General features: G+C 39.9%; 2 protein-coding genes across 5 annotated transcripts in view; one reads left to right on the top strand and one right to left on the bottom strand.

Annotated features, from left to right (window-relative positions):
- The window catches only part of SERAC1 (serine active site containing 1), a 30,694-nt gene extending 21,849 nt beyond the window's left edge, over positions 1–8,845 (top strand). For all 4 annotated transcript variants that reach the window (XM_081941252.1, XM_081941251.1, XM_081941253.1 and 1 more), the window contains exons 14-17: positions 455–552; positions 3,148–3,330; positions 5,537–5,680; positions 7,174–8,845. In XM_081941252.1, coding sequence (XP_081797378.1) covers positions 455–552; positions 3,148–3,330; positions 5,537–5,680; positions 7,174–7,313 — 565 coding nt within the window. In that variant the 3' untranslated portion in view covers positions 7,314–8,845. The remainder of the gene's footprint in view (positions 1–454; positions 553–3,147; positions 3,331–5,536; positions 5,681–7,173) is intronic.
- Positions 8,846–8,988: 143 nt separating this feature from the next.
- The window catches only part of SYNJ2 (synaptojanin 2), a 57,326-nt gene continuing 53,328 nt past the window's right edge, over positions 8,989–12,986 (bottom strand). The window contains exon 27 of the mRNA XM_081941249.1: positions 8,989–12,615. Coding sequence (XP_081797375.1) covers positions 11,860–12,615 — 756 coding nt within the window. The 3' untranslated portion in view covers positions 8,989–11,859. The remainder of the gene's footprint in view (positions 12,616–12,986) is intronic.

Below are 12,986 nucleotides of genomic sequence, written 5' to 3'. Positions count from 1 at the left end.
GAGTCTCATGAGATCTGTTTGAAACGTCAACTGTTTTGTAGTACTAACAAGCACTGAGTTTAGACACCTGTTTTTTGTGGTGATCTTCTAACCTTGGTAAGTTTAAGATTTGTGGAGTTCAGCTCCCAGAATTCCCAGATAGCCTGGCCATTGGTAAGTATTTTAGCACTTGAAGATCACCGTCTTAAAATTGCCAAGGTTGGGGGACACTGTTCTTAAAGCTTTTAGTAATAGGGGATATTGATTTACTTATAAGAAAAGTTTCAGAATTGCTGCCCTAAAACATGCCAACATTTTCAGTAGGATGCTATTGGGTGGGGTGGGGGTAGCATTTATGGAGACAAGCTGAGTTTAAGGAAATGTGAGTAAAGCTGCCAAGAAATAACCCGATTCTTCAGAATATGCTGCCTTGTTATATCTGCCTCTCTTGCTTTCTTTGCTGTCTCATCTGCAGAGAATCTCTTGCATATCGAAGTACTGAGCTTCTGAAGAAACTAAGAGCTGCTGGGATTGGAGACAGGCCTCTCATATGGCTGTCGCATAGCATGGGCGGTAAATTCATTGTCTTCTGTATCAACTTTAAAACAAACCTTTTCAAGCTTGTTAGCCCTGTAAATATAGTACCTTGCTTCCATTCGAAGGCAATGCTCATAGATTCATTTGAGCCCCATAGAAAGCAATCCCCGTGTGGATTTACAATAATAGTAGTGCATGGGATATGTGTTTAGATGTGGTGTGTTTTCAGTCATTAGTGAACGTTTAAAGTGCTGTTTGTGGATTTCCAGTAGCTTTCTACTGAAAATTCTGATTTTTAGCTTGTCAGAAAACAGTCTTAAACCTTACATGGATGAATAGTTACCGACTTTCTTCTCCACCGATACTATGGAGTGTTGCTATCTGCCTCTTTAGTGTGTATGTATTCAAACTTTAATGAGCCCAACTTCCTTTAATTTTTGGCACTCTTTTATTTCCTAACTGCACTGCTAACACAACCTAGACCCTTCATGTGTTCCAATACACTCTGTTGGTAGATTTCCTTTTCAAGCATGACAGGATGGTAAGCATCTCTTTGAATACTCATCCCCTCTAAGCCCTTTCTTATGGTTTCCAAAGTGTCTGCTGAAGTATTGTGGGGCCTGGGGGCATAATGAAAGCATCGATGAATTAAATTTATGTGTCCTTAAAGCATCATGTTTAGCCAGGAAACAATATCTAGAAACTAAGCTTACCTTGACCATTTAATAAACCAACGAATACATAGTAAATTGGTTACCTCTCTATAACCTCTTGCTTGTTCCCACATCCATTCCATTGGAAACGGAGGCAACTTTTAGTAATGGCTTTTCCCCTATAGTTGTTTCAGTGTATTTGTTTGTAGTTCTCTGAGTACTGACATTTCAAGTTCTGGGCCTTGGCTCTTTCCTCTGGCACAGGAGGCAATCCACCATATATCTGTCAAAACATGAGATCACCTTCCAGCAAACCCTTGTTCCTCAATAACTCACCACCTCTTAAAAATGAATGGAGAAGCTAAGATTTCACATGCACTGATTTGGAATGGTTCTATCTAAAAATATCATATTAATTCCACAGTGCCCATGGGCTTTCTAGATGTGACTTAAAGTGCCTCCATCCCCTCAGTCTGTTTCTGCACTTTCATAGCTGTTTGTCTGAAAGCCAAGCAGAGCGATTCATGAAGGATTTGGAAAAGAAAGCTATATTATTTTTGAATGTGACTGCTTTTACGTTGTCTACCAGGAGGCACAGTATGACCCATTTCATCTTACTGGGGCGTCAGATTTTATTCTGTAGCCTTCAAAACTCTCTACAAGGGATTGAACTGTTCGACCGTTGCACTTTAGAAGACTATATACAGCGCATTCGGCTTTCAGGTTATCCTAAAATATTAAGATCCTAGTTCCTGGCATTCAGCAGTTTACAGGAAAGGATATATAGAAGCTGTCACAATTGTACACACAATTGTACACATAGTCCATCTTCCCTTAAGATATGCACTATTATGTCATGTGCCAGAGATACTATGTTCTGTCAACTTTGCATGGCACAGGATCTGGTTATTTGCAGGACCACCTCTCCTTAAAAATATCCACCCCTTCCACTAAACCAGATAGGGCGCGCACACCCCGTGTCCCCCCCCCTTGAAATCTTGCCATCCCGGGGGACCTAAGAAGCATGCCTTTGCCATGGCTGCCCTTACCCTGTGGAATACCCTCCTGCTGGTGTTTTACCACAGGCCCTCCATCCTTCTAGCCTTTTAGAAAGCTGTTAAGAGTTGGCTTATTTGCTTGTTAAGGCCTGTCTGTTGTCTGTCTGTCTGTCTGTTAGTCACGTTTCCACACTTCCCATCTCCTTCAAGGATCTCCCATTTTACTGACGTGCTGGGATTGTATAATAGAAGGCATGAAAGAAGGATAACTGAACCTGCTTTGGGACACGTTTAGGTTGCAGGTTTTTTGTTTTACAGTTTTTATTGTTTTTATGATTGATGTATTTATTAGCTTTATAGTTGCTGTGAGCTGCCCAGAATTGCTTAAGATGGGTGGCCATATAAAGCTTCTAAATAACTGTACCGTTTGCATATAACCAGACTGGGCTAATGGCCAACTTGGTATCTCTTGTCCTTGGTAGAGGTGGTCTGGGGCTTGTAGAAAGAGGCCCTCCTTTTCTAGAGGAGGGAAGTTGGACTGAGCCTCCTTTTCTGTAAAGAAAGCAAGCCAGAACGTCTTCAATGAGTTGTGGGAGAGTGATTTTCTTTTTTTTAAAAAATATTTTTTTTTATTTTCAAAACAAACACAACACAAAGAATCCTCCTTCTTTACATACTGTAGAAGGTGTATCAGTTGGTTACAAAAGACTTCCGTGCATCTCTTCCCCAGTCATCAACCACAATTCATATTAACTCAAGTATTTTAACTCAGATATACTTATACATGTTATCATCATCACACCTCCATTTTCATTTGACTATAATTGTGTAAACGTCCTTCATCATAAAATATACCAAGGTTTAAAACATAACCGCGTACTGGCATTTCATTTGCTATTGTGATTTTCTCTTTTATATCTCTGTAATAGGTACATCTCCGCCCTGCATTGATCCCTTTTCATGAAGGCTTTTCTTTTCAGGCCTCCTAGTCAAGAAAATGCTGCTGGATGCTTCCATGGACCCGGAAATGGCTCCCATAGTGGACAGCACACAGGGAATTGTGTTTTATAGTGTTCCTCACCACGGATCCCGGTTAGCTGAATATTCCGTAAATATTCGATTTCTGCTCTTCCCTTCTGTGGAAGTCAAAGAGCTCAGCAAAGGTTTGTTTCTTTTGGGGGGGGGGGTGTAGTTCTGGAAAGTGTATATTTAAAACATAGCTTTCTTTTCTATAGCTCTCTCTCTCTCTCTCTCTCTGTATAAATATTAACAATAAAACCAAATTATTTGCACTAATCAAAGTAACACTGAGGTTCATTTTTATTTATTCCTTTGATGGAGCTTAATGGAAATGTGGTTTTCTAGGCAATATTTTTGGAAGTGGTTTGCTATTGCCTTCTTCCTAGGAATGAGAAGGAATGAACTTAAGATCGCCAAGCTGGCTTTTGTGCCTAAGCCAGGACAGAGCTCAGCTTTTCCTGTTTCCAGTCCAGCATCTTTATTAGTAGAATGAATTCTCTAAGCTTTATTAAGGCGATCCAAAAGGATCCAGGACAGATTTGTGTCAACAAGTGAGAGGAAGGAGCTCCAGCGAGAAATGAAAACCCTTCTGTCCTGACCCTAGCTAGGTAGTCTTCTGTGATGATGAAGCATAGCATGACCTCTCTGTCAACAGCCTTGGTGATGGCAGGTTTATATAGAAGAAAGCGTTGTTTCTGATATCTTCACTAAAAAAATAAATAGGAAGCTGGTTCAGCTATCACAATAAAGGGGTTGCATGATGACAGTGCCCAGAGTCTTGTAACATAAATGTGATGCAACAGCCAATTGTGTAATATGAAGCATGTTTCACATGGTTAGACTTGTAAGAAAGGCAGGGGTGAGTGCATGGATACCAGTTTATGTGGAACTAGTTAGAGATTAGGCCTCAGAAGACTCCAAATTATGAAACTGTATTTTCAACTCTATCCAGCACTGCTTGGGTTTTAATGCAAGAGCCAGAAGTACTTTAGTCTTCTCAATTAATTTAACCTCTTTACCCATAGGTCACTGTTGCCTCCAGCCACCATTCAGAACCTCTACAGCAGGGGTGTCCAAACTTGGGAACTTTAAGACTTGTGGACTTCAACTCCCAGAATTCCCCAGCCAGCCATGCTGGCTGGGGAATTCTGGGAGTTGAAGTCCACAAGTCTTAAAGTTCCCAAGTTTGGACACCCCTGCTCTACAGTGTTCCTCTAGAAAGAGGGAGGTAGAGTTGGATGACGTCCATGTTCTGATTCCATTAGACTCTGAATCAGTGTTTCCAGTAAATATAAACAAGGCCAGCATAAAGGCCTCTGACAGAGTCCCATGGCATCGCTTTGAGGACCTGCCAGTTCAGATTTGAGGCATCCCAATATTTGCTCCCAGACCATATCAGGAACTGTGCGAAACAAATATTAAAGAGGAACTCAAAAAAGGAATTCTAGTTAAGGCCAGACATATCTTCAATTCAGACTTAGCTAAAGTGTAATCATTTCATAACACCTTGCCTGTTATTTATTTATTTATTAAATTTAAATTCAAGGCAACTCTGGGCAGCTGTGGTTCTGCATCACCTGCCCACCTACACCAAATTGTTGTGTACTGGAAGTTCTGTCCTTGAGCACCTTAGCCCACTTCCCTTCCCTTGTATTCCTGGATAGAACAATAACTCTTAGGCTTTGAGATGGATAGATCTTTTGTGCATGAGCCATTTTGTTTTTTTTTCAGTAGGAAGCTAGCAACACATAGAAATACTTACAACTGTTGGGACTAGAATTTCCATTGCTAAGCGAGGGGATTGTTAACTGAGCCAAGCCCCATTTGACACCTTTTTTGCTGCAGTTGTTAAACAAATTACTGCAATTGTTAAGTGAATCATGCAGTCATTAAGTGAATCAGGCTTCCCGCGTTGATTTTGCTTGTCAGAAGCCAGCTGGGAAGATTGCAAATGGCAGCCGCCTGACCTTGGGATGCTGCAACAATCTTAAATACAAACCAGTTGCCAAGCATCCACATTTTGATCATGTGACTGTGAGAATGCTGCAAGGGTTGTAAGTGCAAGGACTGGTTGTAAGTCACTTTTTTTCAGTGCCGTTGCAATGAATGTTTTCAGTTGAGGGCTACATGTACTTCACCAGAACAAATAGAGGCCGGGATACCATCTAGCCTTGCTGGCCTATACCGTTGCACTCGGCCTTTAAAATCTATGCTTGACAGGCAGATGCCACCTTTCTGAAGTGAAATCCATCTTCCAGATGAAAAATATTATAGGTAAATGTAGACCTCCCCCTGAAATGCAATGTCTAAAATAAGAAAGCCACATTTCATTTTTATGCATTTTTCCAGATTCGCCTGCCCTGAAAGCACTGAATGATGACTTCGTCTCTTTTGCCAAGAATCAGAACTTTCCAGTATTAAGTTTTGCAGAAACTTTGCCAACACGAGTTGGCAGAATGCTGAGTCTGCATGTCGTGCCAGTGGAATCTGCAGGTTTGACAATCCCAGCATTCCCCTTCAGAAATGTCTGTCTTCAGTCATTTGTAACAGTGTTTTTAACTCAGCAACTTTAAGGCTGTGGACTTCCAACTTCCAGAATCCTGCAGCCAGCATGGCTGATTGCAGGATTCTGGGAGTTGAACTCCATGCATCTTAAAGGAAAATCAAATTAGACATCTTAATGAAAATTAAATTAGTTAATGGAGGGGGAAAAAAATCAAAGAAATTAATGGTAGTTTTCTAGTTGAGGAATACTAGATCAACCATCCTCAGGTCCCAAGGTAATTTGCTAACTCACTTTTTTTTTAATATGCTCAGCTACATTTTAATTAATGCGACATTAATTTTTGAACATTTTCATTAGGACAGTTTCTGTAATATCAAACAAAATGTAGTTCTTTAGAAACAACTAGGAATAGGAGGGTTGGATTCGCTCACAATTTGAAGTTATTGCTTCTGGCTTTTCTATGTTGCGGGAATTTTTATATTATACAGGTAGTCCTGGACTTAGGCCAAAATTGTGACCCAAAATTTCTGTTGCTCAGCGAGACAGTTGTTAAGGGAATTTTGCCCGTTTTACAACCTTTCTTGCCACCGCTGTTAACTGAATCACTGAAGTTGTTAAATTGGTACGGTTGTTAAGTGAACCTGGCTACCCCATTGGCTCTGCTTATCGGAATGTCACAAGAGGTGATTACCTCAGCCTGGAATACTGCAACTATCATGAGCCATTTGCCAACTGTCTGGACTTTGAACATGTAACCATAGGGATGCTGCAAAGGTTGTAAGTGTGAAAAACTGCCATAATTCACTTTTTTCAGTGCCATTTTAACTTTGAACATTAAACCGCAGAGCCGCAGTGGTTAAAGTCCAGTACTGCAGGCTACTTCTGCTGCCTGCCTGTAATTTGGCAATTCAAATCTCAACAGGCTCTAGGTTGACTCATCCTTCCATCCTCCCGAGGTTGGTAAAATGAGGATCCAGATTGTTGGGGCAATATGCTGACTCTGTAAACTGCTTAGAGGGGGCTGTAAAGTACTGTAAAGCGGTCTAAAGTGCTATTGCTATTAAACAATGGTTGTAGTTTTAGGATTACCTATACTTTGTTGTGTAATTGTATGTTTGGCCTGAAAACGAGGTGCAGTTTTTCTTTTAATATGCTTTTTGTAGAAAGGGAGTAAAACGTTATTTCAAACCGGTGCACATATTCCCAAACAGTTAAGACATACATTATGTATTATACCCTGTGAAAAAAAGTATGGATTACTGCAGCAGAAATAAATTTTCAGGTCTACTCCAACCTTGTTTTATATACCAATCTAGAATTTGGTTCAAGCATCATCTTTTAATTCTTTATTGATTCCAATGCGGAGACATATCACCTAGAGACCCTCAAAAGAAGGGGGAGGGAGAGTCCCTTGAATGCAAATAGGTGATGTGTGTCTTTTCTGTGATATTAATGCTCTTTGATTTCATGTCTGTTTTAGATTTGGGCATTGGAGAACTCATTCAAGTAGAAGTTAGCCACCTCAACATTTGCAAACCCAAGAACAAAGAATCTTTCCTATATCAACAAACCTTAAAGTTTATTCAAGAGTCTCTAAAAAGGCAGCTGGGAAATCACTGAACGGCAACACTGTGCATATTTGTTCTTTTACTGGAGCAGTTATACTAACTTTTCTTTGAATCTGGGCCTCTCCTTGGCAGGGCGGCTGTTTTATTACACTCAAGCTGTTTTTTGTTTTTTTTTAACATTGCCTAATGGGAAACCGTGGGTGTATTTCTGGTGTTGTATATTGTACAAAGTGTTTTTGTTCATTTTGAGTTCCATTTAATGCTTGACAAGAAAAGAGTTATCTGGGCTCCTAGAAGGTCTTTTCACTGCTTTGTAAGTATGTGTTTTTACCTAAAGAGATCTTCATTCTCTGCTCAATATAGAAACAAAGCTATTATGCCATTAATGATTATCCTATACTACTTTATTCAGTCACTGACACTAGATGGGTGGGGGCATTTGACCTTGTGCATACTGGAGAGCAAATGCACTAATGCCATAAATCTACTCTCCCGTGCTGATGTACTTATACACCCATATTGCGTGATATCAAGTTCTTTACGGACATTCTGATATTTTAAATATAGTAGAAAATATTTGTAATGACAAATGAATCTGGACCCTAACCTGTGTCTTTGCACCTGGATGCCAACTGAAAACAAGGGTATACAGTAAATCTGCTATTGTACAGTGTTTGGAAAGCTGTTACAAGCCCAAAACTGTTTACTCCAAAGAACTGAAGCGGTTTCTTAATTCTATGACGACAGATTTTCCTGTGGTCATCTTATACCAAAATGCCGCACGAAGTAACAAAAGATTCAGAATTGTTGCTTGATTTTGCATAAAAGGCTGGATTAGTCAAGGGGGCACTTGAGATGAATCCCAATTATGTCTTTACCACTTAAATTTTTGTAAAATTTTATCAGAAGATAAAATTCAGTCTCAATGTAATCTGAATCGCCTGCCAAATACATACATTATTTCGCAATATTGAAAATGCGAAACACTCCAGGTAGAAATTCTTCCCTTTGGCTGGTGCCATTTGAGTATTTTGAATCTTAAGTTAATATAATGTATAAAGCAGTTGTTCAGTTCCAGCATGAAGCCAAACCATGACTTGATTTTTCATGTAAATGAAAAAAAAAAATCTTCCTGAAGATTGTCCTGTTTTTATGTTCCATTTACTTAATATCCCACTGGTAAAGCAACTGCCATAATTGTGAGTTGGAAGCCACCACTGATATTGTCAGATGTTTCAAATCGTAGTGTGGAGTTATAGAGAACCTTGTAAATGTTGTCTATGATTTAGAATGATAAATTAAGCGACTATGTTTGTAGCAAAGCAGATTCCTATTGTCGACAAAGGGGAAATGGTTATCCATATCAATTGGCTGCATTTCCTTGTGTCAAAAAATATCTCTAACTGTCAGAGCCATCTGAAGTATACATTCCCATTTCCACGCACTCCAAACAGCATGTAATTTACCTACTGTTAATATTTTTTGTGTGTACTAAATAATAATTTGTGTATACTTTTTCAGGCAACTCTTGATTTTTTTTACTATTGCAGCTGATTAAAAAAGGCATGTCGTAAACATAAAAAATACTTGATCATTACATTGTTACGTACAGTTATAACATTACACATTTAGAAAAAAAACCCACCAAAAATTATTCTTCCAGAATAAAAACTTTCCAACAAGTAACCTATCACTAGGCAATTTATATGTAATGTAGTAAACAATATGAGAATTATTCATGATGTCAAATCTATGAATACTGTTGTGTCTAAATGGATACATGAGTCAATAGCATCATGAAGCTACTGGTGTTGAATGGATTAACATGTGACTATGATTTGGTCTTGAAGTAACTGAAATTCAGCTTTGCTTTCCTGAAATTGCCTGTGACTTTCTAAATATTTAAACGGTCCTTTTTTATTAAACATTTTCAAAGGTTATATTTTACTCACTAGAAAAAATGTTTTTAAAAACTGCTCAGAACAACTTTTATTTATTGCAACATTTGCCCCGTTCCATTTTTGCTCAGGGCGAGTGGCATAACTTGCAATCGATGGCAGAGTGTGTTACTAGAAAGATTCAAGTTTTAATGAGGCATCTCACTAGGCAGCAAGTTATACAATATAGTGCCAACAGCCGGATACCACTTCAAGTAGAGTAATAAAAATTACTTTCATTTGCAATTTATAAAGTCACTTCAATTGACTTGCTTTCTAATGCTTTTATTAGCATGTAAATGACCTGCCACAAAGCTGATAAATTGTCCACGTTGCACAGAATATCGCCAGTAACAGTATACTAGCCTTCCTTTTAATAGGTGTTCATTTTTCATCTTAAGATGCAGCTATAAACAACCAGTGATGCTTCTGGTTTCCTTATTAAAGGGGAGGGTTAGAGCAATCTTCCCCAACCAGCTGTCCTATGTCAAGGGCAACAACCTTACAGGGGGATCATGAAGAGTTACAGGCAACCCATCTAGAGAGTACAAAATTATGTCTTCTAGTAAGCAAATGTCACTGCTACATATTCTCCTTTTCATTATTTGATTCAATTTTTGAAATATTGCTTACAGCGGTATAATGGTTAGCCTACATGCAGGAGAATGGAGACCACAATAACCTACCTGATTTAGCACTCCCAACTATATTTTCTTAAGGTTCATTTAATAAAAAACAATAGCAACATGTTAGCTAATTCACCTTTAGCCTTGCACAGTATATATATATATATATATAGGAATAGGCCAAGACTAGTTTCTCATAAACCACATTTTTAAAATTAACAGAATAAAAAAGGCCAATACATATTGCATCCCCCCTCCCCCCAAATAAAAAAGAAATCATTAACTTTGCTGCTTCTTCTAAAGCAACATTAATCTTTATTAAATTACAAATCAGATCCTAGATTTTAATTTCTGGCCTGAACTGTGAGGCTAGATCATTGTATCTTTTACAATGTAAAATGATTGTGCACAAAAATATTAAGCTTTTCTGTGCCCAAGCTGATTAGTGTTTTTTTTCCCCAATAACCCACTGGACATTTTATCAGCCTTCAGATGCTCTCAAAAAATACTTGAGATTTAAATATTAAAAATGAGAATAAAAGCCTCTCATATATGTACCTGTGTATTTCCTACCTATATCATATATGGGTAGTTTCTTCCATAGGTAATACACTCTTATTCATATTAATCCAGACAGAATCATATCTATGTTATAGAGGTGGGCTGCCGGGGGTTTGCAAGGGTTTGGGAGAATCTCTAGCTAAGATTCTGTGCAGTTCAGAGAACCCCCATATCCCACTCCTGGCTGGCCCTGCCCACCCCTCTCAGGAGTCCCCACATGACCTGTTTTGGATGCAGGTAAGTGCAGGGCATGCCGGAAGCTCGGAGGGTGAAAAACGGGCCTACCAGAAGTTCGGGAAGGCCAGAAACAGGCCCGTTTCCGCTCTCCAGAAGGTCTCCGGAGGCTGGGGAGCTGTTTTCGCCCTCCCGGAGGCTCGAAAAAATCCTCCAGAACCTGGGGAGGGCAAAAAAGGCCCCCCTTTGGTGCAAGAAGGTGACTAAGCCACGCCTAACATGGCCACGCCCACCCAGCAACTGGGCAGAGAATCCCTTGCTAAAAATTTTAAGCCCACCCGTCTCTGTATATAATAGAAAATTAATTGTTTATCCTATGAGGTGATCTGTACATTGTTCCCAGTACATATTCCCATGTCTTCATACAGGCATGTTTCTAATATCCTGAAGGTGGTTTTCTATCACAGCTTGAACTTGAATGGCTATTTTGGACACTACCAACTCCAAGCTTACCATGCCACTTCTAAAACCACCTGGGACTTCCCTTTATATTATTGATGACCGCTATTATTAGAAAGAATCAGATTATCATTTTTGCTCTTACCAACGGGCCTCTTTGAAACTCAAATTCATTCCTACTTTGCATACATTGATAACAAGGATAAAAATAATTTAAGACTGTGGGTTCTAAGCATGCAGAATGACACAGAATACCTCTTGGTATATAAAGCAGAATTAACTATACCATCTTTTTACAGTAGAGAACTGCAGGGCAAGAAGCCACCTGTGGCATGGAATTTAGAAAAGAGCAAAGTGCAAGTAAAGAGTAATTGAAGCATGCCTCATTATAGCACACATGCATATGAGAAATAAATATTTGTTATTGAATTTACTATTAAATTTGAACCAGAAATCACCAAGGAGTGAGGAGAGATGAGTGCTATACCACACATCAGTGGTCCCCAACCCCTGGGCTACAGCCCACCACTGGCCTGTAGCCTATTTGGAACTGGGCCGCCAAGAGTTGGGCTGGCACACACGCACAGCTCCACTAGTGCATGGCACGCCAGCGGACTTGTATGTGCGCAGCCCCACTCACACAAATGCTGGTACGTGTATGCGTGGCAGGCTGCTACTTGTGCAGCTTTCCCGTTCCCACCGCGCTGCCAAGCCCAAAGGTTGGGGGTACCACTGCCGTAACTGATTTGCTGAACTTAGCTCCTTCTATCATAAAGTTTAGAGGGGAAATGTGCTTTTCTAGGACAAAAATGAGTTCGTAGTTTTGAACCGAGGTCAGATCTTAACCCTGAGATATAGTACTATTGTTGCCATCTTCTCCAAATGTGACCCAGTGGCTGAAATCCTTTGGAGAGGAGTGTTTCAAATTTTGTGAAGCAGGAGGTGAATTGGCTGGTAACGGCTGAATCACTGGCTGGCCAGCAGCAAAGTCTATTTCCAGGTCTAGCAAATGGCTGTTCTCCATTGGACAATGATTGTCTGAAGCTTGCTGTTGTTGCTGAATCCACAAGGCAGGAGTTGCCTGTTGGTCACCAATAAATTCTAAGCCAGTCTGCCCCAAAAGCTTAGCATCATTGTCTTTTGAGCTGGTCACGACTGTTGTAGCAAGAAGAGAGGGTTCACTCAGAGAAGATGGAAGTCCACCAGAATCCTTCATTGGGGAAAAACATGGTGCCGGAACATTGTTATTGTTGGAATTGAATGTCAGCCCTTTTAGAAACAGGTTATTGCTGTTCTGGAGTACTTGCAGATGAAAATCGGGAGGAGCAGACTTCTTTCTCCTTGGGGGAACTCTTGGAACCTGAGTCACATTCAGAGAAGGAATATGAGAACTTTCCTCTAAAAGAGACAAGGGAGTTGGTTGCTTTCCATTGCTGCTGCTGCTCCTCTGGACAATTTTGCCAGGCGGCATTGTCCTTGGCTTAGGAATGGGGACAGTCTGAAGAGAACCAGTAACAGTTGTGCTTTCCAGACCCGATTCTGGTGATACGGAGAAGTGACCCAAGGTTTGTTCCAGCTGCTCTTCTGGAGAATGGGGCTGAGAAGAAAAATGGACAATGAATTGTCTTTCAACCAACCTCTCATTAGTAACAGCAAGCCATCCAGATCATCTCTGGACCAGGTGGGTGGGCCCATACATTTAATAAACAAAGAAACATTTCTCTCTTGCTCTTGAGGGCATGTGTGTGTTTTCTGGTAATACAAATGCCAGTGCAATTTTCTGTCCCTATCCAGTACACTTGAAGATAATTATTTAATCAGCGTGGTTTGTAATCATAATAGCCCCACGATATAGCAATAACCCTTGCAGGATTTTTACAATTTTTAAGACAAAGGAGAGCAAATATCTACAAAAGACCTACAATATAGCCCACTGTTTAATATCACAAAGCAGAATTCTCAGTAAAA

The sequence above is a fragment of the Natrix helvetica genome (genome assembly GCF_964273705.1).
Source record: "Natrix helvetica genome assembly, chromosome: 2".
NCBI classification, from domain to species: domain Eukaryota; kingdom Metazoa; phylum Chordata; class Lepidosauria; order Squamata; family Natricidae; genus Natrix; species Natrix helvetica.
Note: the sequence above shows the minus strand (reverse complement) of the source record. Positions and strands in the feature narration are given on the sequence as shown.